General features: G+C 37.6%; 1 protein-coding gene across 1 annotated transcript in view; it reads right to left on the minus strand.

Annotated features, from left to right (window-relative positions):
• Positions 1 to 23,956, minus strand: part of PLCH1 (phospholipase C eta 1) — a 178,493-nt gene that overhangs the window by 59,166 nt on the left and 95,371 nt on the right. Inside the window, exons 3-6 of the mRNA XM_090273080.1 lie at positions 19,723 to 19,869; positions 17,460 to 17,703; positions 11,037 to 11,166; positions 8,111 to 8,281 (exon numbers count right to left, since the gene is read on the minus strand). Of these exons, the coding sequence (XP_090129206.1) occupies positions 8,111 to 8,281; positions 11,037 to 11,166; positions 17,460 to 17,703; positions 19,723 to 19,869 (692 nt within the window). The remainder of the gene's footprint in view (positions 1 to 8,110; positions 8,282 to 11,036; positions 11,167 to 17,459; positions 17,704 to 19,722; positions 19,870 to 23,956) is intronic.

The following is a 23,956-nucleotide window of genomic DNA, read 5'->3' on the forward strand; positions in this document are numbered from 1 at the left end:
CTCAGTGATCCCTGCCTCTCTAGAGATTTCTATCTCTTGGAGCTAATCTTTTTTTTGGGGGGGGGGTACTATTTATTTGATAATTTCCTCCCTTCTATTTCTTATCTTTTTCTATGACTCCTATTACCAGATAGTGGACTTCCTAGATCAATCTACTAATTTCCTTATCTTTTCTTGCTATTTTCCATTTCTTTGTTGTTTGTTCTACTTTCTAGACAATTTTCTCAACTGTATGTTCTAAGCCATATTTATTAAGTTTAGTTTTCTGCTCTTTTCTTCCTCTGAATCTTCTCTCATAGCACCTTGCTCTTGCTTGGTGGCTACAATTTTATCACTCTGATGTCTATTTAAAAAATTTCCTTCCCCTGCATTGCCTCTACTTCCTCCAAGTTTCATGATTCTATTTGCTTGCCTTGGGCTCTGCACTTCATAATAGAGAATTTCCTCAAACATGTGGTAAGCCTTGGCTATTTAAAACCCATTTTAAAAGTGGCTATTTAAAAACATATTTAAAACCATAGCAATAAAAAATTGGTTGGAAGCTCTTTATTCATGAACAGAGCTTATTGACTAGTGGGCTTCACTGTGGAATTATCTGGCCAGACAATTTTATTAGGAGACTTTTGATGTAAATATCTTTAGGGGTTTTTTTTTTCCCTTAGATTGATGTGTTGCTTTCCTGGAGATGCTATAAGAAATTACCACAAACTAGGTGGCTTAAAACAATAGAAATTTATCCTCTCTCAGAACAAAGCAGAAAAAAGGCAACTGGTAGAACCACCACAAAGGCATAATGTATAGTTTTATGCCAGATAAACAAAGTTACAGTAAGAAAAGGACCCTGTAGCATGGGATCAGAAGAGCTCTGAAAATTCCCCTGGAATTAACCATCCCCATGCATATTTGAGATGAAAGCACTGCATGAACAGAAATCTACTTTTGTCTTATCCGTGGAGATAGCCTTTGCTCTTAATTAATAGCTAGGAGATTTCTCAAACTGTAAGAGTACTTCAATATTTCTGTCTAATCCCATTCCAAAATATAACTAGGAAAAATTCCGACAACCCGTGAACCCTATTTAAAGCAACCCTTAGGCAAAAATCCTACTTCAGACAAACCAGTTCATACTGTGTTGTCTGTCTAACCAGAATGAACTAAATCTTATCAGCCTTACTAATAGCTATTCTCTGACTTCACAAAGTCTGTGTCATATTAAGTGAGTAATAAAGTATGTGTTTTATTTCTTCTTTTGAAGGAATTGAGTGCATTAAACCATAATGAAAAGGCAAAGCAATCTATAGATTTAACGCAATCCCAATTAAAATACCAATGCCATATTTCACAGATATAGAACAAATATTTCAAAAATTTATATGGAACCATAAAGGACCCTGAATAGCCTCAGCAATTTTGAGAAAGAAGAACAAAGTAGAAGGAATCACAATACCTGATATCAAACTATACTACAAGGCCACTGTAAATCAAAACAGTCTGGTACTGGCATAAAACCAGACACATATAGATCAATTGAACAGAACAGAAAGCCCAGAAATAAACCCAAGTTTCTATGGTCAATTAATATTTGACAAAGAGGGCAGGAGCATAAAATGGAGTAAAAATAGCCTCTTCAACAAATGATGTTGGGAGATCTGGACTGGCACATAAAAAAAAATGAAACTAGACCAACAGCATACACCACACACCAGAATAAACTCAAGATGGATAAAAGACTTAAATGTAAGCCGTGACACCATAAAAGTCCAAGAGGAAAATTTAGTCAGTAAAATTTCAGTTATCTCATGTAGCAATATTTTTGCTGATATATCTCCTAAGGCAAGGAAAATAAAAGAAAGAATAAACAAATGGGATTACATCAATTAAAAAGCTTCTGCACCGCTAAAGAAAACATTAGTAAAATGAAAAGGGAACTAACCACATAGGAAAACATATTTGCCAATGATACCTTGGACAAGGGTTTGATCTCCAAAATATATAAAGAATTTATATGATTCAACACCAGGAAGACAAACAATCCAATTAAAAAATGGGCAAAGGACCTAAACAGACACTTCTCCAAGGAGGACATACAGAGGGTCCATAGGCATATGAAAGGATGCTCAACATCACTAGCCATCAGAGAGATGCAAATAAAAACCACAATGAGATACCACCCCACACCAGCAAGGTGAGGATGTGGAGAAAAGGGAACCCTAGTGCACTGTTGGTGGGAATACAGACTGCTGCAGCCACTGTGGGAAACAGTATGGAATTTCCTCAAAAAAATAAAAATGGAACTGCCTTTTGATCCAGCAAGCACACTGCTGGAATTATACCCTAAGAATCCTGAAACACCAATTCAAAAGAACCTATGCACCCCAATGTTCATAGCAGCATTATTTATAATAGCCAAGTGCTGGAAACAGCCTAAGTGCCCATCAGTGGATGAGTGAATCAAAAAACTGTGATACATTTACACAATGGAGTACTATGCAGTAGAAAGAAAGAAGGAATTGCTACCCTTCGAGACAGCAGGGATAGAACTGGAGAGTATTACGCTAGTGAAATAAGCCAGGTGGTGAAAGATAAATACCACATGATCTCATCTGTAAGTGGAACCTAATGAACAAAACAAACGAATGAGCAAAACAGAACCAGTGACATGGAAATAAGGAACAAAGGAATGTGACCAGAAGGGAGGGGGGAGGGAGGTAATGAGGGAAGGAAGGGGATAGGGTCTAGTCAAAGAACAAGTATAAGGGACCTGTGGACATCAACAACAGGGTGGGGATTGACTGTGGGGGTGAGGGGACCAGGGGAGAGCAATGGGGGGAAATTGGAACTACTGTAATTGAACAACAATAGAATCTTTTTAATGGAAAAAAAGGAAAAGGCAGGAAATGGAAATGCTTGAAATGATATAGATAACTATATTTCACTGAAAATACTGTTTGAAATAAAATTAAGAAATACTGATTAGAAAAGACAAAACTTTCTATCTTCTCTCCCTCCTCAATCCTTAAGAAAAAATACAATAAAAAAAGGAAGAGTATTGGCTTGATAAGAAAAGTTGTCAAGAAGAATGGAGGAATTCAGTCAAATGATCACTCCTGAACCAAAAATCTCAAAAGGATTGAACACGAAACACATGCAGCCCCAGGGCCAAGTAATGGAGAGGAATCTAGAGGAGAGATGGGTTGTGTTTTGGCAAACACGGGGCGGGGGGTGGGGGGGTGGGGGTACAGACGACAAAAGACCTCAAACAGCACTAACTAGTGCTTTGGAATCACAGACTGGTGAATGTCCCTGATCTTTATCTGTGAATGCAAGAGAAGCTTCAGCCCCATGCTTCTTGCTCAACTGGCACTTCTTCAAGGACAGAAAAGAATGATAATTCTCCCAAATACATGCATATTTTAAGGATGAAACTCCTAATCAAACAGCACTTGGACCTGTCAAAGATGCAAACTCAATTTTCAGAGAGCTTCCTTGAAATAAAAACCTGACCCATGGGCCAGTGTTTGATTTCACATAATCCTTGATGGCTGTATGGCTAGCAGTGGTATTTCATTTCCAACTGAGTAAATCTGTACATGTTGAACACTCTGGTGTAAACACTAATCTTATGCCATCAAAAATGAAGGAATTACATACTACCTGCCACATGGATGGTCAAATTGGCTCAGGGTTGTTTTATTGAATATCCTGTTTTAAAGCTCAAAACTCCACAAAATTCTTGATTAAGGAAGATTTAGATCACATTCACTTTTTCTCTATTTTAAAAAATGCTGAAATGAACAACTGTATAACTTATATATATATATATATATATATATACACAATTATTTTCTTGGGATAAATTACTAGAAGTAAAATGGATTGTTCGAAGTTCAATAAATTATATAAAATTTGATAAATAAAGCTGTCCTATTGAAAGATTGCACCATTCTACAGCTTTACCAAAAATATAAGAAAAAATAAATAAAATAAAAATAAGAAATGGACACCATGTTTGTGAAAATTGGTCTCTTTGATCTTATTTCACATTTTTAAAATACAAATAAAGTATAAATTGTTTTCAATAGGTTTATTGAATTTCTATGAAATATTTATGTTTCAAATGTTTTGCCAATTTGTCTATTGTGTATCCATTTTATTCCCCTCAATAAACCTATGAAGGCCCTATCCATATTAAGGTAATTCACTATTTCTCTCTTTTGTATGTTGTAAATATTTTCAGTTTGTTCTTGATATTTATTTTATGGTATTTGATATATTGGACCATGTATAAACTTGGTCCTAAACAGTTTCAGGACATTAATATTTTCCTTTATGGTTTATGCCTCTCCATATATCATAATTTTTTTTAAAGGATATTCCCATAGGTAGCTTCAATCTCATTTAGAAAATTAAACTGAATACAGGTAATCATCTGCCAGGGACAGATATCACAGAACATCAGCTTCTGTTTTCCCCAACTAAAGGAGGGAAGACACATAGGCCCATTAACAAGTGACATCCACTACTGCTATTCAAATGCATTGAGTTAATTCCACGAGCCCAAATAAATTAGAAGTCAGTGGCTTTAAACATTTTAATTTTAATTTCTCACATTGCTGTGCTTCTGAATATCTATCTGTCAAAAGGTTTTCATATCCATCATTACAATCAATCTTCAATTTAACATTTTGAGATAGGAAAGGCAGATATCAATTCCCCTTTGTATGGATCAGGAAACCAAAGCTCAGAAACAAAGTGATTGATCTGACTAAGATTTTCCAACTGATGAAGTTTACAGGGTATGGAATGTTTAATAGTCTTGTGGGCTCCTGGTCTAATGTTCTTTCCACTATACTATGAAATGTTCTTCAAGTGAGAAAGGAGAAGTCATTATAATTGCAGGAAACAGAGGTAGAAACACAGAAAGGGCATATTCTCCAGGCAAAATATTTATTCTTTCATCTCTTTCCCATTTTCTACTGGTCTTATAGCTAACTTGGTTAACAGAGAATCTCTGCCTTTGCCAAATTATCAAACTAATTAAAATAACTGATTTAGATAAAACATTTTGTTAACACTATCTGGTTTAATTCTTAAGAAAGCAATGACAAAATTTATAAAATCTGGATCTGTTATTTCTAAAATGTATCTATGTGATTGTGGCAATGGAATAAAGTAAAATATTACCAGGTCTAGTTTCTTTTTTTACAACAACCAAATCTCTGATTCTCTGACATTAATGGGGTGCACTAACTACAATGAAATAGCATTAGATTCCATGGGTTAAAGGCTAAGTCCATAGACTGCCCCATGTCAGGTGCCAGCCACAAATGAGGCATTCAGGTTATCCCCATTTCTACCCCACTTACTACAAATTTGAGGGTTCTGTAAAAAAAAAGAAAAAAAAAATAGAACTGGACAGTAGTTAAAGCAGTAAAAACAGATTTTAATCACTAACTATGTCCTGCAATAGAGGAAAAGAAAACTCAGTATACAACTGGTTCAATTCCAAATACAGGGTGGATCAGTTAGAATTTATAGCCAAGAAGCAGGGTGGAGTTCAGTGGAGGAAACATCAGGGATTCTTGCTGAACTGATTTAACGTAATTCTTGCTGAAGGCAAACCAGGGTGATTAGATAGCACCGGGGGAATGCAGAGGATGAGTAAATTTATCAGATATTAAGGGTGATCATGTTACATAGCAGGGTCCCCCAAAATCCCCAGAGCCTGTAGTTAGGGGATGGGCAAAGGGGGCAACTTTCAAGATGCCTTTACATAACTCTGGTAGCTAGTATCTTAGTTATGCAAATGGCTTTGGTTCTTCCAAGGCCCCAAGGAGAGGGGAAGGGTTTTGACCATAGAATGGTGAGGAAATAGCCTACAGGGCCTGCACAAGGTTCTGTGAATGGTCAGAACCAACTGCCACACCCACTGCATCACAGGCCATGGTCAGGGATTTAAAAATTAAGGCGGCAGCCATTTTGGGGAGGAGAAGCAATTTGCAGAGAGTGGGGAACCATGTGGTTTCCAGAGAGAAGAGATCCATGCGGCTTTGAAAGGGCAGAGAGAGAACCATGCGTGATCCAGTGCAACATGGCACATGCTTTCCTGGACTGTTATACGGAGACTGATGACATCGTACCCCAGATCCTGAAGGAGAGAGCTGACAGATAAGGGATGGGGAACCTCTGGGCATGTTTTTGATGTCTTGCGTTTCAGGGAGCAAGGGAAGTGCTGGGTCCTGTGGGAGAACAGGGTTCTGAGCAGGAGTGTTCCTAGCCCTCCCCAGGTTGGAATATTATTATTAAGACCTGTTTTCCTCAACACTAGTTGTTGGGTTTTACACCAAAACACCATGTGAAAGACCCCCCTTTCACTCTGTAACAATCAGATGGGGATTCTGATGATCCTGACTTAGCAGGATTCTTGCTTCAACTGGACTCTTGGGGGAGAAGGCCCAAAAATGGGGTCAGTCTAAAAAGCACTCAAAAGAGGCTGCCTATAACGTAATCAAAGGGAAAGTCTTTCTTATTCCCCATGACTTAGTTTCCATAATTCACAAGAATGACTCACAGAATTCAGAAAAACGCTTACTTACTATTACTGGTTTATTATAAAGTATAGAAGTCAGGAATGGCCCCATGGAAGAGATGCATAGGACATGAGTTGGGTTGGGGAGGAGGGGTGGGGTGTGGAGATTCCTCGCATTTCTATGTGTCCACCAGCCAGGAGGCTCTCCAACTCCCCACTCCCACCCCCCATGCCCATGGTTCAGGAGGTTTTTTTGTTTATAGAGGTTCCATTGATTACATTGTTCCTGCCATTTGTGACACCACATTTAAAATCTAGAGGAATGGTCCCAAGTGAAGTGTCAGACACAGAAAGACAAACACTGCAACATCTCATTTCATTTATATGTGAAATGTAAAAAAGTCAGAATCACAGAAGCCGAGAGTAGAATGTTGGTGCCAGGAACCGGGGATTGGGAGAGAAAAAGGACAATGTCGGTCAAAGGGTACAAAGGTTCATTTATTTGGGATGAATAAATTCTGGACAGCTAATGTCAACAGGGTAACTATCGTTAACAGTGCTGTATTATATACTTAAAATTTGCTAAGAGCGCTGATCTTAAGTATTCTTGCCACACAAAAAATTATAGCTACATGAGGTGAGGAATACGTTAATTAGCTTGATTATGCTAATCATTTTACAATGTATACATATATCAAAACCTCATTTTGTACACCTTAAATATGTACAATTTTTATTCATCAAGTAAACCTCAATAACACTGAGAAAAACAGTCCTGGCTGGTGTGGCTTAATGGACTGAGTGTCACCCTGTGAATCTAAGGTCGCCAGTTCGATTCCAGGTCAAGGTACATGCCTGGTTGCAAGCCAGGTCCCCAGGTGGAAGCATGCAAGAGGCAACCAATTGATGTTTCACATGTCAATGTTTTTCTCTCTCCCTTCTTCTATTTCTAAAAATAAATAAATAAAATCTTTTCTTTAAGCTGAGAAAAAACTCATTTCTTTTTCTACTTTAATGAGAAACAGAGTTTAGGGCAATATTTAAAAAGCAATAGGACAAGACTTACCTTGTTGACCACAATTCAGCCTACACAGCATTAAAATTAAAAGGCCTTACTTTAAATATATTTAAGGTTTTCCTTTGCTAATCAGGACTTTAAAATTTACTTAGCCTTCTCATATGATCAAATGTTAATTTCCCATCAGACATATCAATAAATATTGCTATTTAGGAATTATGCCATAGTTAATAAATACCTGGCTATATTGTTATTGTAAAGAAAACATTAACATTGTATCTAAAATGAAACACATGAGTTACCATTTATTACTTTGTAGAAAAATATGCATATCCATACTCAACATCTTTAGGGTAAAAAATTATGTGTTCTGTTTATCATTCCCTCTTTAAAAAGCTGCTATAAACACATTTTAAATAACACATAGATAAGATTTATTTTTAAAATTGTGGCTTCCACCTCTACCCTAAATTCAAACCATATCTACATCAATCCCAAGAGAAACCCATGTATCTTTCACAAATATGTTTAAGTAACCGTTCAACTCAATAGTCTAATAATACCTTTTGTTCCACCTTCAAAAACTGGGCCAGTTCTTCCACAGTTAGGTGATCTTTCTTGTCACTGTAGCTCAAGAGCAACAAATAGAGGTCTCGCCTCAATGACATCATTTTGTAAAAAACACAGAACTCTTCAAATGTCAAAGTTCCCTGATTCTCATCTGTATCAGCTTCCTGAAAGAGGCATATTAAAAACAAGGCAGTGTGAGAATTTGAAATAGAAAATTCAGTACTGGTAAGTAATATTTACTATAAAAAGGACAGTAATCATTTCACAAAGATAAGGACGCATGGATCAGTTTTAAATTGGCTACATACGAGGCCACAAGCAAAGACTCAAGCTTATAAAAACTAATTTCTCTCACCACAGTAAATTCATGAGTTAACAAAGGAAGCTGGGAAAAAAGACTGTCTGGAAACAGCATAATACATTTCTAAATAGAAAATGAAATGTACAGAAGTGAACACATTCACCACATATTAAAACCTTTGTGATAAAGTTAAAGCAGTAATTAGAGAAAACTTGAAGTTTTTAATTTATTTGAAAACAAGGTAGATTAAAAACAGAAAAGTTAATAATTCAACTCAAAAAATCTAGAAAAATTTAAAAAATAGAAGGAAAAATTATTTTAAAAAGCAGAAAGCAATGAAATAGAAAACAAATTGATATAACATGCCAAAGGTGAACAATTAAACCAAAAGCTGATCTTTTGAAGAAAGTAATGAAAACGAGAAATCTTGGACGAGGCTAATTATCAAAAAAAAAAAAAGACAGAGAGAGAAGATATATTTAACACCTGACAAAAATACCAGCCTTTCATAACCCTCTGAACTGCACTTCCATCACATGCAGTTTTTACTATGAATACCTCCTGCGGAAGGTATCAGATGGGGAGGTGGGGCTCACAACAGGATGAAAGCAAGATGTCACAGAGAGAGGCTGGAACATGGTAAATCTTTTCACACAGTTTAAAGACAATGCACTCTGTGTGACAGCTCATTTCTCCTCCAAAGTCCCACACTCCATCGCTGGAATTCCTTCTATAGCATATGAGGGGAGAACCCCCCACAAATGGAATTATCTTCTACAGCGAGGGCCCCCTGTGGTACAGGTTTCCCCCACTAGGTGAGTGTTCTAGGGACCCATCTGTGTCACTGTACCAGCTGGCATTGTTGTGAGAGGCTGCATTCAGCTTCGGTAAATTTTTTTAAAGACTTTCAACGCCTCTGCCTATTTTATGATGGGTGATTTATGAGTGCACCTGTGCACACTGCACTGAGTGTTCAGTAGTCTTTGACCAAAAACGGCATGACCCCCATGCCCCACTCTTTCTATTTACCTGATCTCACCCCCATCCCTGGATGAAGTCCCCGAAGGGAAACTTTTTGTTCATGTGGAAGAGGTAAAACAAAAAAATGGCAGAAGCACTAAAAGGCATCAAAATCAAGGAGTTCAAAAACCGTTTTTTCATTAAAGATTTTATTTCTTTATTTTCAGAGAGGGGGATGGGAAGGGGAAGGAGAAGGAGAGGGAGAGAAACATCAATGTACAAGAAAATGATTTGATCAGTTGCCTCCAGTTCACCCCAACTGGGGACCCCGCCCACAATCCAGGCACATGCCTGCCCTGACTGGAAACTGAACGGTGACCCTTCAGTTCACAGGCCAGCACTCAGTCCACTGAGCCACACCAGCCAGGGCTCAAAAACTAATTTGAGCAGTGGAAATAAAACTTCTCCATAGGTGTATTATGTCAAATGAAGAGTACTGTGAGGGTGATTGAAATTTAAACATGTAAGAATAAATACACAATTTTTTATAAATATGATAAACTCCAGGTTTTTTGGGTCCCCCCTCATATATCATTCCTTCATTTTCTCTCCTTCCTCTCATGTTGCTCTCCAGCACAGTGGGACCAAGTTCCCCGCAACACAAATCATCTCTAGCCAAGAGCTTCCAATGGCAGGACCACTGTAAGAGGTCACAGATGGAAGCCAGTCTGCACCTTCCATTCATTGTTGCAGCTCACCCCTGATGTTGTTCTGCCCTGACCACCTCTAAGAACAACTTGTTAGAAAACAAAGAAAGCACAAAACATTAAACATCATAAAGTATTACTCCTATACTTCTTTGGGATCCAGGTCTCACAACCAGGTATAAATTATCACCTACGTAGTCACTTAGAAAATCATTGTAAAACATAAATATACATACTACTTGCTCCAAATAAGAGCCTTTCCTAAATTTATATTCTAGTAGTTATCAATAACCTAACATTCTCTTCACACCAACTTCAACTGAGTACAGCTGACTTCTACACCTAAGACAGAGGACTAAGTAAAATCCCAGCTGGTGCCACAGAATAAGTTTGGGCCCAAGAATTTTCTTCAATAACTTACCAACAGGGAAAGAGCATCTCACCTAATACCAACAGTTGAGTGAACTTCTAGAGAACTCCCTAAAAGGTAGGAGTGGTACACCACTTCAAAGCCCTATGGATCCTGCACCTTAAACTCATCTGAAACAAAATAGAGGGCTCTTGAGGATTTCAACAGTGCAATTTTTTCTCATGTCTTTGTTCTGATCCTCACAACAACCTGCGAGGTAGACAGATATTACCATCCTAAGAGACTTGATTATGTTTACTCCATTATTTGTCAGGTAAAGTGCTTCTTATCACTCTCAAAAACAGCAACAAACAAAAAGGTATGCCAGGAAGTGAAACTATGAATGCATGTTAAGTTTAGACGGTTTTTTTTTTCCTTGATGAAACAAAATGCCTACCTTCATCAAAGAAAAATAAAGCAAAACACAGTAGATAATATTAGCTCCCAACAAAACAAAATAGCCTTTTGAAGTTTCTAAGTACACACACCAATAACCATTAACGTGCATTTTATCCAAGGCCAACCTGATTGTGAAAACATACCTGAAACATTTGTCTGACTTTTCTTCGGGGTAGGTTGACATTTAGTTTATGCATCAACTGGTGTATCTCTTCAATATTCAATAAGCCGTCTCCATTCTTATCAGCTTCCTCAAAGGTCTGTTTCACCCACGTGCAGAAACATCAAGAAAAACACTTGTGTTTTCACAAAAGAAAGACTGCTCTTTCACAGAATACTCACAAGGAAATGTATCATCCACACTGAGCTCGAGAAGAAATTCTTTTGAGGAGGCCCTGCAATCTACAGGCTCTTAGTCAGCTACTAACAGTGACGACAGAAGAGATGTGGAAGGAAGGCACGAACAGGCGATTCCCTTCACTGCGAAAGGAGTCAAACCATGTTATTTTGAGAGATTCTTCAACTCCAACATTGTCATCCAGCCTGTTACAGGATCTCTCTGATGGGATGAAACCCCAAGTATTCCAAACGGAGGCCTGCCTCCTCCCTCTATGACCTGCCGTCTAGTATCTTTGTTGCCTTCACAATACCCACTGCTGCATGATCTTTTCAATTCCCTTTCTTAGTTCCACTCCCACATTTAGAAATTTGGACTGTCTAGTTCACTCTCCTTGCTGTTCACACGAGGGTATAAACTGAAGGTGAGGGAGAAATTTGGTAAGGATTAGATCTGATGAGGAAAAATGCCGAGACCAATGCCAGCGCCGTCATTTTTACATGCGGGGCTGCTGAGATTTCAGACTTGGATTTATCAAATACGACGACAACAGGTTTACCTACCCTTATCTCTCTTAAGCAATAACCACATAGCTCTTATTTATAAAGTGCTTAATATGGGCTAGACAGTGTTCTAAGCGCTTTGTGCACATTAACCCATTTGATCTTCGCACACTTACACAGGGTAGGTGCTATCATTAATATCATTGCCATGTTACAGATAAAGACTCTGAGGCAAAAGAGTTTACGTAACTAACCCGAAGTTACACACGTCTGAGTTGGGGCTGGAACCCAGCACCAGTCTGGGTCTTTAACCACAATATCATAGTCCTTCTAATATTAATAGATATATGAGTACTGCATCTACCTCCAATTCAATGCATTCATGCTGCAGAAATAGCTTGAATTACACTTTAAACTGTATGAATTTTTTTTCTACAGCCATTTAAGATTCATTATTCTCATTATTCATTCACAGTTGAAGTTTTCAGGCCTAATTGAAATGTAATAATCACCAACATTCCAAATCTGTTCTCCCAGTTAATATAATTAAATGTATGTCCATTTAAGAATGTCACACTATGATTAAGATATTATCTAAAACCCTATCAAATTATGACAGATCTGTATGAGAACAGTTCCCCAACTCAAATAACATTCCCTATTTTTGACATCAGCTTCCTCATTATCATTCATTAATTTCCTCTTTCTTTTTCTCTCTTCACACAAATATCAGCTGCTTCTGTATTTTTTAACTGTTCTGTGCAGTTGTGGGTTACACTTCCTTTCTAGTAGCATATTTTCAGAATATGAAATCACCCAGTTATCAACTGGTTAACTCAAATATGAACACTTCCTTCTGTCAATAAACATGGATAAACCAATCAGGTTTGAAAAACTATTGCCTAAGCTGGTATAAATTCAAATTAGAGTATTATAGATTTGGATGTAACTGTAATCCCCATGATAACTATAGGATATGTGCAAAAGAAAATGAGAAATAATTTAAACATTTAACTGCAAAAAATTAAGTAAACACAAAAGAAGATAGGAATGCAGAAAATGAGGGACAAAAACGCAATAAGGCACACAGAAAAGAAATAGCACAATGACCGAAGTTACTCCTTTCCCAGTAATTACTTCACATGTAAATGGACTAAACTCTTCACTCAAAAGATAGAGACTGGCATGGGTAGAAATGCATGACCCAACTATATGTTGTATATAAAAGACGCACTTGAGATCCAGGGACAAATAAATTGAAAATGAAAAGATGGGGGGTGGGGGGGGGGGGAGAGGCTCTCTATGTAAATAGTAAGCCAAAGAGAGCAGGGGTGGCTATACTAATTTAAAAAGGTTATAAGAGACAAAAGAGGGCATTATATAGTCATAAAAGGTTTGATATAGCAAGAATATATCACAATTATAAACATTTATGCATTTAATGATGGACCATCAAAATACATGAAGCAAAAACTGACAAAATTGTAAAAAGGAAATAGCTCTCAATACCCTACTCACAATAATGAATAGAATGTGAGATAGAAGATAAGTAAATAGAGGACTTAACACAGTAAACCACCTAGATCTCACAGACATGCACACAATAGTCAATAAAATATCTAAATTCTACTCAAGTCACATGGGACACTTTTTGAGATAAGACCATATTTTAGGCTACAAATTAAGTCTTTAGGTTTAAAAAAATAGACATCATACCAAGTATCTTTTCTGAACACAACAGAATAAAGTTAGAAATTAGTAATAAAAGAAAATTTGAGAAATTCACAAAATTATGGAACTTAACACACTCTTAAATGACCAATAAATCAAATCAAAATCACAAAGGAAATTAGAAAGTACTTACAGATGAATAAAAATACAACACATCAAAACTTATGGGAATGCAGTGAAAGCATTATTAAGGGGGAAATTTATAGCTATAAATGATTGCATTGAAAAAACAAAAAAGATCTCAAATCAACAATCTAAAGAACTAGGGAAAACAAACTAACTAAACCCAAAACTGGCAGAAGGGAAGTGCAAAGATAAATGAAACAGAGAACAGAAAAACAGAAAAAAAATAAATAAATAAAACTAAAAGTTGATTCTTCCAAAAGATCAACAACATTGGCAAACCTTAAGCTAGATAGACTAAGAAAAAACAGAGAAGACTCATTATTAAAATCAGAAATGAAAACAAAAACATTAGTACTAATTCTACATACATAAAAAATATTATGAGAGTACTACAAACAATTGCAAATTGCACACCAACAAAACCTACCAAATCTAATCACACACAAAAAAAAGAAAATCAAAATAGATCTATAACTCGTATGAAGATTAAACCAATAATTAAAAATCTCTCAACAAAGAAAAGCCCTGGACTTGATGGCTTCACTGGTGAGTTCTACCAAACATTTAAAATACTAATACCGACATTCTTATTTTTTTTCTTAAAAATCAAAGAGGAGGGAACACTTTCTAACTCATTCTGTGAGGCCAGCATTAGTCTAATACCAAAGCCAGACAAGACACTACAAGAAAACTACAGAGCAATTTCTCTTATGATCATCGATTTTTTTTTTAAAAAATCAGCAAAATACTAGCAAATACAATTCAGCAGCATAGTAAAAGGATTATATACCATGACCAGGTGGGATTTACTCCTGGAGTACAAGCGTGATTCAACAAGCAAGAATCAATCAATATAATATACCAGATCAATATAATGAAGGGACAAGAAAAAAAAAAACATAAACACCTCAATTGATGTAGAAAAAGTATTTGACAAAATTCAATACCATTCATGATTAAAAACACTCAACAAAATAGGAATTATAAAACGACCTCAACATAATAAAGCCATACATGAAAACTCCACAGCAAACATCATATTCAATAACAAAAGAAAGCTTTTCATCTAAGGTCAGGAATAAGGCAAGGATGCCTGCTTTCACTGTTTCTATTCAACATAGTAATGGAAGTTCTAGCCAGAGCAACAGGCAAGAAAAAGAAATTTTAAAAGCATCTAAATCAGAAAGCAAAAAATAAAATGATCTCTGCAGATGATAATCTTTTATGTAGAAAGCCCTAAAGAGTCCACAAAAGAAAAAGTTGCTAAAGCTTTAAAAATAAATGAATTTAGCTAAGTACCATGACACAAAGTCAAAATACAAATCAATTGTTTTTCCATACACAGCCGGAAAAGGAAATTATAAAAACAATTCCATTTACAAAAGCATTAAAAAGAATAAAATATGTAAGAATTAACCAAAGAGGTGAAAGAGTTGTACAATGAAAATGACAAAACATTGCTAAAGAAATTAAAGATGACACCAATAAATGGGAAACACACCCCATGTTCATGAACTGGAGGACAGTAGTGTTAAAATGTCAGTACTACCCAACGCAATCTACAAATTCAGTGCAATCTCCTATCAAAATCCCACTGACACTTTTTGCAGAAATAGATAAATAAGCCTGTCCTAAAATTCATGTGGACTCTTAAGGGACCTTGAACAGTCAAGAAAATCTTTAAAAAGAAGAATAAAACTATATGGCTAAAAAGTTCCTGATTTCAAACTTACTTCAAAACTACAGCAATCAAAATAGTATAGTATTGGCATAAAGGCAAATATATAGACCAATGGAATAAAATACACAGCCAGAAAGAAACCGCCACATACATGGTCAAATGATATTTGACACAGGCAGTAAGACCATTTAATTAGAAAACAAATGTTACTGAAAAAAATGAATATCAACATTTAAAAGAATGAAACTGGGCCCCTATCTAACACTATACGCAAAAATTAACTCAAAATAAATTGAGGGCCTAAATGAAAGACCAAAAACAATAAAACTCTTGGAAGAAAACATAGAACAAAAGCTTCATGATGTTGAATTTGACAATGATTTCTTAGATATGATACAAAAGGCACAGGTAACAAAAGAAAAAAAAATAGACAAATGGAACTTTATAAAAATTTTAAAAATTTATGCATCAAAGGACACTATCAACAGAGTAAAAAGACAATCCACAGAATGAGAAAAGATATTTGCAAATCATATCTGATAAGGGATTCATATCCAGACTACATAGAAAACTCCTAAAACTTAATGACAAAACCAACCAAACAAAAGTCAATCAGCTTCAAAAATGGACATAGAACTTGAGTAGCCATTTTTCCAAAGAAGTCATATGAATGGCCAACAAGCACATGAAAAATGCTCAACATCACTAGTATTAGGGAAATGTAATCAAAACTAATACAACAGCAGGCCACCTCACACCCATTAGGATGACTACCATCAGAAGTACAGAAAATAAGTGGTGAGGATGTGGAGAAACTGGAGCCCTTGTGTGCTGTTGGTGGGAATGAGAAATGGTACAGCTGCTGTGGAAAACAGTATGGCAGCTCCTCAAAAGGTTAAAAACACATGTAGAATTCACAGAGGGAAGCCAACACGCTGAGCATGGCAGTACCTAGGTCTCTGCGGTATCACTGAGCCACAGATTAACCAACCCTGGAATTGCTCCATCTCAAATCTCTTGCTCATGAAACATAAACAGTCTATGTTTACGTCAATATCAAACAATATTGACATAAACAGTATTGGTATGGTTGTGTGGTTTGCACCACAAAGCATTCTTACAGATTCAGGTTGTTTACCAAATGTGAAGAAGAAGCAAATGAACAGAATAAAGCACAGAAAGTTAGCGCCTGTGTTTGTGTTTTGTTTACATATGAATCCCAGTTGCATGTATCTGCATGCTGAGAGTATTGATGAAAACATCATGGCTCATCAGCTCAGGCACCCGCACTGTCAAAACCTTTTCATGGGCTGAGTGTTTCTACTCTGCTTCAACAACAACACCCCAGGTGAGGGATTACAGTGGGAGTAGTATAAATTTATCACCACTCTGGGCAAAAAATTAAGGCACACATTTCAATGACAGCCAGGAAGTGGTTCTACTCCCTACATGGACAGGACCACATGTAGTTCAAGGCCATTCGAAATGTGCAGAAAGAAACCAAAGCAGTCTAACACCCTCACTTCATAGATGAGAAAACTGAAGCCAGAACCGCCATGTCATATGTCCAGCTCCATCCCAGCAGGAAAGGGGCCTTTCAGACTAAGCACATTAACCATTGATCTCGTCACCGCTGCAGAACCACAAGAATGGGTTTAATCATGAGTGAGCCTCAGCCCACAGTGTCTCAAGCAATTTAGGGAGGGTAAATGTTATTAAGGAAAAAATAACTTCCCCTTGAGTATCAACCAGTTCAGTTTCCAAACCATAAGTTAGAAAAGAGAACAGGAAAGTAGGAGGGAGCTAAGCTCCTGGTACATAATTGGAACTCAAAAAATATTTGTTAAAGTAAACTATCACAAAGCAGGATTTTTCCTTAATATGAATAGATTCTTTCCTGGTTACCTCATCTCTTTTAGGAAACTGCATTTGGATATTTCTCAGTCTCTTCCAAAGAAATCTGCTCTTGAGTTCATATAAGCTTATTTCTATATGTTTCATGCATTCATTTACTTTGAGTGAGAGTGAGGAGGGGACAGAGGGGACTTGATGTAAAGAAAAAAAACAATTGGGGGAAAAGTAACATATATTATACACACACACACCACACCGCACACACAAGGCACACATTCACACACACACACCCCATTCCACTCAAAGATCAAAAATAAAGTTTTAGGAAGGATATTGGTCGTGAGTCCTTTGCCTTTTGGCAAGGGAGTCTTCATCACTGATGCCAGCCATCAGGTACTTGAGGCCTGTGATCCAGGTGCGGGCCTCCTCGGGGTTGGAGGTGATGAGGTCCAGGGACTCCATGTGGTTGCCATGGTAGATGGTAAAGCAGCAGCTGGGGTCAAAGTTCCCCTCAGCTTGTCGGTGGAATATTTCAGACTGCCAACCCTCAGTGACTTTGTAAATGGAGTCAATAAGTACTGTGAGGAAAGTGAAAGACAGGGCAGGTGAAGATATGTATGCATGTTAAGAAAAAAGAAAAGCAAAATCATTTTAAATTTTTAAAAATAAGCATGAACAAATTCACTGTTTGTGAGTTGTGTTTTTAAGTCCAAATGTGAAATGCAAGCCCTATCTCTACATGAGACTTGACCTTCCTGGGCTGTCTGGACAATGCCCTCCCAGGCGTTGAGTCAGGATGGGTTGAAATTTATGATAAAAGAGAGAGATGGCCAGCAGGGCAAGAAGACCAATAGAAAAGGGAGCTAATGAATATGTCGAATTGCAAATTTATGCAGAAAGAACATACAAAGACCTAGAACCCACTTGGGTGCTTTAAATATTCATGAGAAGATAGTTAGAAAACTGAAAGGAAAAAAAAAATGTTAGTGGTAACCAAACAGCACAGTTAAAAGTGATTGGCATTTATAAGGTGAATGTTGTTATGGGGAAGGTAGAGCAGGGCTTGGAGAGGTAGAAAGGCACAGGGTGGCATCCCAGGGAAACACGCCTAAGATACAGAAACATACGGACCACTGCAGGGCTGAACAGGCCAATTATGCTGGGCCGCATAGCTCAAGAGGGAGAGTAGTAACAGGAGATAAAGCTGGAAGGGTAGTTTGGAGAGCCTAGAATGACAGATGAGGGATTAGCACTATTTAGGCAGCGGAGCAGTACAGAACGTCTGGATTGGAGAAGCACTTCAGGGAATGTTACTTTAAACTAAAACAGTATTTTTATTTGCTCCCTTATTTTTAAGCATGAATCAGAAGAGTTGCATATCCTATTGATTGCCTAAGTATACCATCCACTTCTCTTTCCCCTCTGCCTTAATAGCAGAGTCCGATTTTCTTCTAGTATCAACTCATTCCCTACAGGACTCAGGAAAAGGAGCCTATGCTCAGCCCCAGGACAAATTCTGGTGGGTCTCAGCCATCGGAGCATTCCCTATTCATATTTTTTAATGACTGATGTAGATGTGAAAACTCCACCCAGTTCTAACCAAGGAGACCTGGAGCAATGTGCCTTGAGTGGAAGGTCTAGAAAGAGGTTCTTCTCTCCTAAAAAGGACGTACCCAAAGAGAAGGTCCCTTTCTGCCTCTTCACTGTTTTATCAGGCTGTGAGGCCCAGAACAGCTGAAGTCATGTTGCTGCTGCCTTGATTTCAAAGCCACCACACAAGGGACAGAACCAAGAGCACTTGGGAAAGCAGAACTACAGACTCAGGGTCCCATGCCTGGGGCCTGCCAAACTCTGAGTTTCTTGTTATGTGAGATAATAAATGTGTTTATCATCTAAGCCTAATTTGGTCAAGGTCTTCTGTTACTTGAAGGGGAAAGCATCTTAACTGATCAAAGCAGAAGAAGAAACTATCAATATGGAGACTGGTTAGGAGACTTCACAATAAGCCACCAGAAAGGTGAAGAGACCTTGGACAAGGTGTTCCTGTGACAGCAGGATGGTAGGAACAGATGAGAGAGACATTACAGGAGACTCCACCTGGACTTGGTGCTGAGTGTAGAAGGTGTGAGAGAGAGGCTTTAACTAGGAGTCAGATCAAGGCTATTTTTCTTAATTTTATTAAAACAATTTTGTTAACACATTAATCAAGTCAACTGTGCTCAGAATATAGCAAAATACTTTAACGTTCATTGGATTTATTATAGCCCTAAACTTTCATAGGAAAAGTAAAAGACCTCAGGCTATAACATCTCATATCCCAAGTTAAAAAAATATATATATCATGTCTCCAACATGGGAAATATTAATATTTACAGCATTTATGAACAAGAAAACTTTTATGGATTTAAAGCCTCCAAAGAATTTTAAAAAGCAAAATTTCTGAACGTTACTTCTTCTGTCTCTCCACATGCTTTAACAGTTGACACCAAAAGTTCCAAAAGATGGAAGTTCCACAGATCTAAAGCTTCCACAGAACCCACTATAGCCCATGTGTTAACTGCATTAGGCCAAGCAAGGAGTTCAAGGGTGCATCTTACTTTTTGCCTTCTCACTCTTCCTGGAGGGTCTCCATCGGAGGCGGGTCCGGTGCTCATCCAGGTAAAAGAGCCGGACAAGCCCTTTGGTCCCACGCTTCAGTTTGATCATCTGTGTCCCGGACTGCATTACACTCATGCATCTTTCAACTGTAAGAGATTAGAACACATTCAGCTCTCGTACAATGTATGTGCATGCTGGTGTTCAGAGACCTCTCTGTCAAATCAAACCTCTGATTTACCCCTAAAGACACTAGGACCAGAAGACAAATTTGCTACAGGTACTCTGGAAAGAGTGGTTAAGGAATTGATTCATCAGGCTTAAATGCAGAAAAGCCTTCCTTACCAAAGTAAACTTCTACTTCCAGGTAAACAACGCACTGCTGTCGCATGGAGCCATCTATTTTCCTAGCTGGCAGCACACCGTTCTGCGCTATGGGACTAATGATCATTTGCTACTTGGATTTATGTTCATAAAGCTAAGGCTCAGATTCCATGTTACATCTTGTGAGTTTTTACATAGCCAGCTATAAAAGCAACTCACGATAATGCTCTAAAATGCAATCAACAGAAACATAATTCGGAAAGTGCTCCAACAATTGTTGAAATTGGAGGATGGCTACATATGGATTCATACTATTATAATTGTGTATGTTTGCAAATAACTAAACACCATTTTAAAAGTGTAATTTAAAAAATCACATTTGAATATAAAGCTTGTTGTTGTTTTTTTAACTTCTGGCATCAATTCCCTCTTCTTTTTCCTGCCAAAAAAATTTTGGTCGTTTTTGAGTCATTCATTTTTCTCTTCATTTTCAGTCCTGTGGATTGTTTAAAAGTGATCTACCCTTCCAGTTCTAGGGAATCTCGTCACTGTGATTACAGTAATTTGTTAAGAAATGGGCATGTGATCGAATCTAAGCCAATGAGATAAAATGAGATATTCACTAGGACTCTTGGAAAAAATGGATTTTGCTAACCCCTCTGTACCTAAACTTTGTAGCCTAGAGCTTCCAGTGGGTCCATGAAGAGTTAGGCTGCTTGAAATGGAACCCAAAGCAAAGGTAATAAGTAGAAGAGGAGAAAAAAGTCCTGGTCATGGTGTTTGAGCTCTTCATCAAGCTCCTCATGAAAGTAGAGATATGTCACTAAACTATGTAGTTTCTGCTTAAATCGCTTCATTTTGAGTATTCTGGTACTTGCAACATAGTTTTAACCAATACACTCAATAATACTTAAATCTGAGCTTGAGCAGACTAATTAACCTGTCATGTTCTGATTCTACATCTAGGATTTTATGAGGCTGAAACCGAACATTGCTAACCTCCAGAGATAGAATCTAGTGATAGCTCCTCAAAAGAAAATGCCTTTGTTGAACTAAAAGGAAGGCTTATCCTAAAAAAGAGGGGCCTAGAGGAAAAATAAGGATCTAGACAGAAAAGATGTGTTGATGAATTAAACTGCTAGAATTTTCAATCCAGAGGAATAACTTGGTGATTAAATTCAGAAAGTATCTAAATCACTTATTGTCCAAGTGAAAGCTATCATTTAAATTATCTCTACTTTGAGATGAATCTTGTTGGAAGAAGCCATGTATTGGTGTTGCCTGTTTCCCATCACCGGTAACTAGAAATACTCTTTACCTGTTTCATATGCCTTTGGCGGCCTGCCCATCACCCCAACTAAGAAATGGGCTCCTGACTTTAGTTTACAGCAAATCTGTCTCCCTTCCAAGGGAGCACAGCACTGAATAAAAACAGAGCTGAGCTGTTTCAATGGCCAAGGCCTAAGAGACACTCCTGGTTGGCCACCCCAAGGTGCCTCTTCCTGAGACTGACAAATTACTCCATTTTCCCCTTGATTCTGTGACTTATGCAATACTCTTCCACATGTTCTTTTATTATCTCAGCCAGAAACAGCTTTTACTTCATCAACAGATACACAGGCACATTGATCACCATGAAAGCACTGGAAACATCTGGCTCTGAGTACCTACAAGCAGCATGCTGTTAGAAACAGAGCAAAGATGCACAGTAAATAAACTTCAACAACATTAGACTTCAGCTTTGTGAGCTAATATCTGGTCTTTACTAGGAAAGATCATTTGATCCCAAGTCTTAACACTGTATGTGCAGCATACTCATTAAAGGGTCTTCGACAGAATCAACTTTCACTATTTCTTCCATGAAGAGCCTTTTCTTCCCTCTCCCCCCAAAGGTCAAGGGAGAACTACAGAAAGTATAGTTTTAGGAACTGCTATTACCAGGAAGGTGAAGTGTAACTTACTCTTACTCATTGTATCTGTCATGTCAAATATCCAAGTAATAACAATACTGCTTCTTAAAATGTTTTCTTTGAAGCGCAGAACAAGATCTGAGATATAGTTTCACAAGTATTAGTAAATTTACCCACCACTGAGCACCATGCATTTAGGAAATGATTTGAATTGGATTTGAATTGACAGTCACAGTGACAATCCCCTACCAGTAATTAGAGGGGAAAACAAAAGAGAGCATGTCAGTGTATCGAGATAAAGTCATCAAGCCAAATTAATCAAGCCAAGACACCCAGATAACTCTATTAGAACTTCAATAAACAGTTGTTCACATAGCATCTCCTTGTTCAAGGCACAGGGTGATGTAATGAGGTAAAGGAGAAAACAAGGAGACTTTGTCTTTATCTGTAAGAGGCTGAATTTTAAGAGAATGAAACATCTAAAGAGATCATTTATTATGGGAGTTTAGAGCTGTGGTTAAGAACACCAAATCTAAATTTAGACAGCCAGCGGTAGAACTCCAGATCTGCCACATAGTAGCTATATGACCTTGGGCAAGTTATTGGAGACTCAGTTGCCTCCATTTGCTTATCTATAAAATGGGAATATTACTATTTACCTCTCAAATTGCTATTTGTTGAGTGAGTTAATTCAAGTGGAGTACTGAAAACAGTGCCTGGCACATCATAAACACTCTAAATGGTAGTTATTATCACGGTTTTTTACTGACATATTTTTAAAATACATGCCAAGTCAGAAGTAAAGACAGAAATACTGTGGAAGTCCACAATAAGAGGACACTACAATGAGTTGAAACGGGAGAAGTGGGGTAATAAAACAGAATCAGTAAGACTTGGTGGCAGAAAAAGTAACAGCGTAATCAGAGGGTAGGGAAAGGTGGGCCTCTGTTCTCTGGAAGAGTGACTCAGAAGGAATTGATAGGTTATGTGATTTGATGGGTCAGATAAGACTGGGCTGTAGAAGGTCAGAGATGCTGGTACAAGATTTCGACCCACTGGCAATAAGAGATTCACTAGATAGTTCTGAGCAAAGGAGCAGCAGGATAAAATACATTATTTAGGAAGATGTTTCTTTGGGAAGAGAGAATAAAATAAATTGTTTAAACCAGAGTAAAAAAAAAGTTGAATTAACTGTACTATCACAGATCTATAAAGCAAGGACTATATAAACCATCCACAGAGCTGAGTGTCCTCTGCTTTGCTCACACTGCCCCTTCTTTCCTTTTCTCTGTCATAGCCCATTTCTTTTCCCTGAAATGGGATTGCTATGGCCATAACAGGAAATGCACAGTAATATAAAAGTGTAATCAGTTACATGAGCTAATAAATACCACCTACCACTTAGCAAACATCATCCAGAGAAACCAAACATTTTTGAGGATGTGATCCAATCCCTAGCTTCACATTTTTCCCACCAACTCAGCCATGGGCTAAGGCTCCAGCACTATCCAGCACCACGAACATATACAATATGATCAAAATGAACTTGGCAGAGCTAGGCTCTGAAGCAATACACTGCCTAAATTGTTTATGTGGCTGCTTTATGCTTTCTCCATGATGCTCCCCTATCACACAGAAAAGCCATTTAGTCAATTGAAAAATCAAGTGCAATGGAGGCCTGGCATCATCTAGCCCACTTCTCCCTTCCTCAGACAGTCCACTCAGCTGTCAAGCTACCCAGAAAAGAACACCTTTAATCATTCCTTGTAATTCATCCCAGTAGGTAATGGTCACCAGTGTTGGAGACAAAATATTCTTCCAGTGTTCTCTAGATCACTTAAGTGTCAGCATAAGCCAATTTCTTCATGTTCTGCCCTCAGTAGAGGAATTTAACAGTAGTCCCTACCCTACAAAAGTCACTCTCCAGCTACTCTGGATCTGTAGATTCCATAAAATAGGATGAGAGACAAGGGAACAAAAAAAGAGGTCCAGAAGCAGGTAA

The sequence above is a fragment of the Furipterus horrens genome, unplaced genomic scaffold (genome assembly GCF_987537825.1).
Source record: "Furipterus horrens unplaced genomic scaffold, mFurHor1.1.pri manual_scaffold_1, whole genome shotgun sequence".
NCBI lineage: Eukaryota > Metazoa > Chordata > Mammalia > Chiroptera > Furipteridae > Furipterus > Furipterus horrens.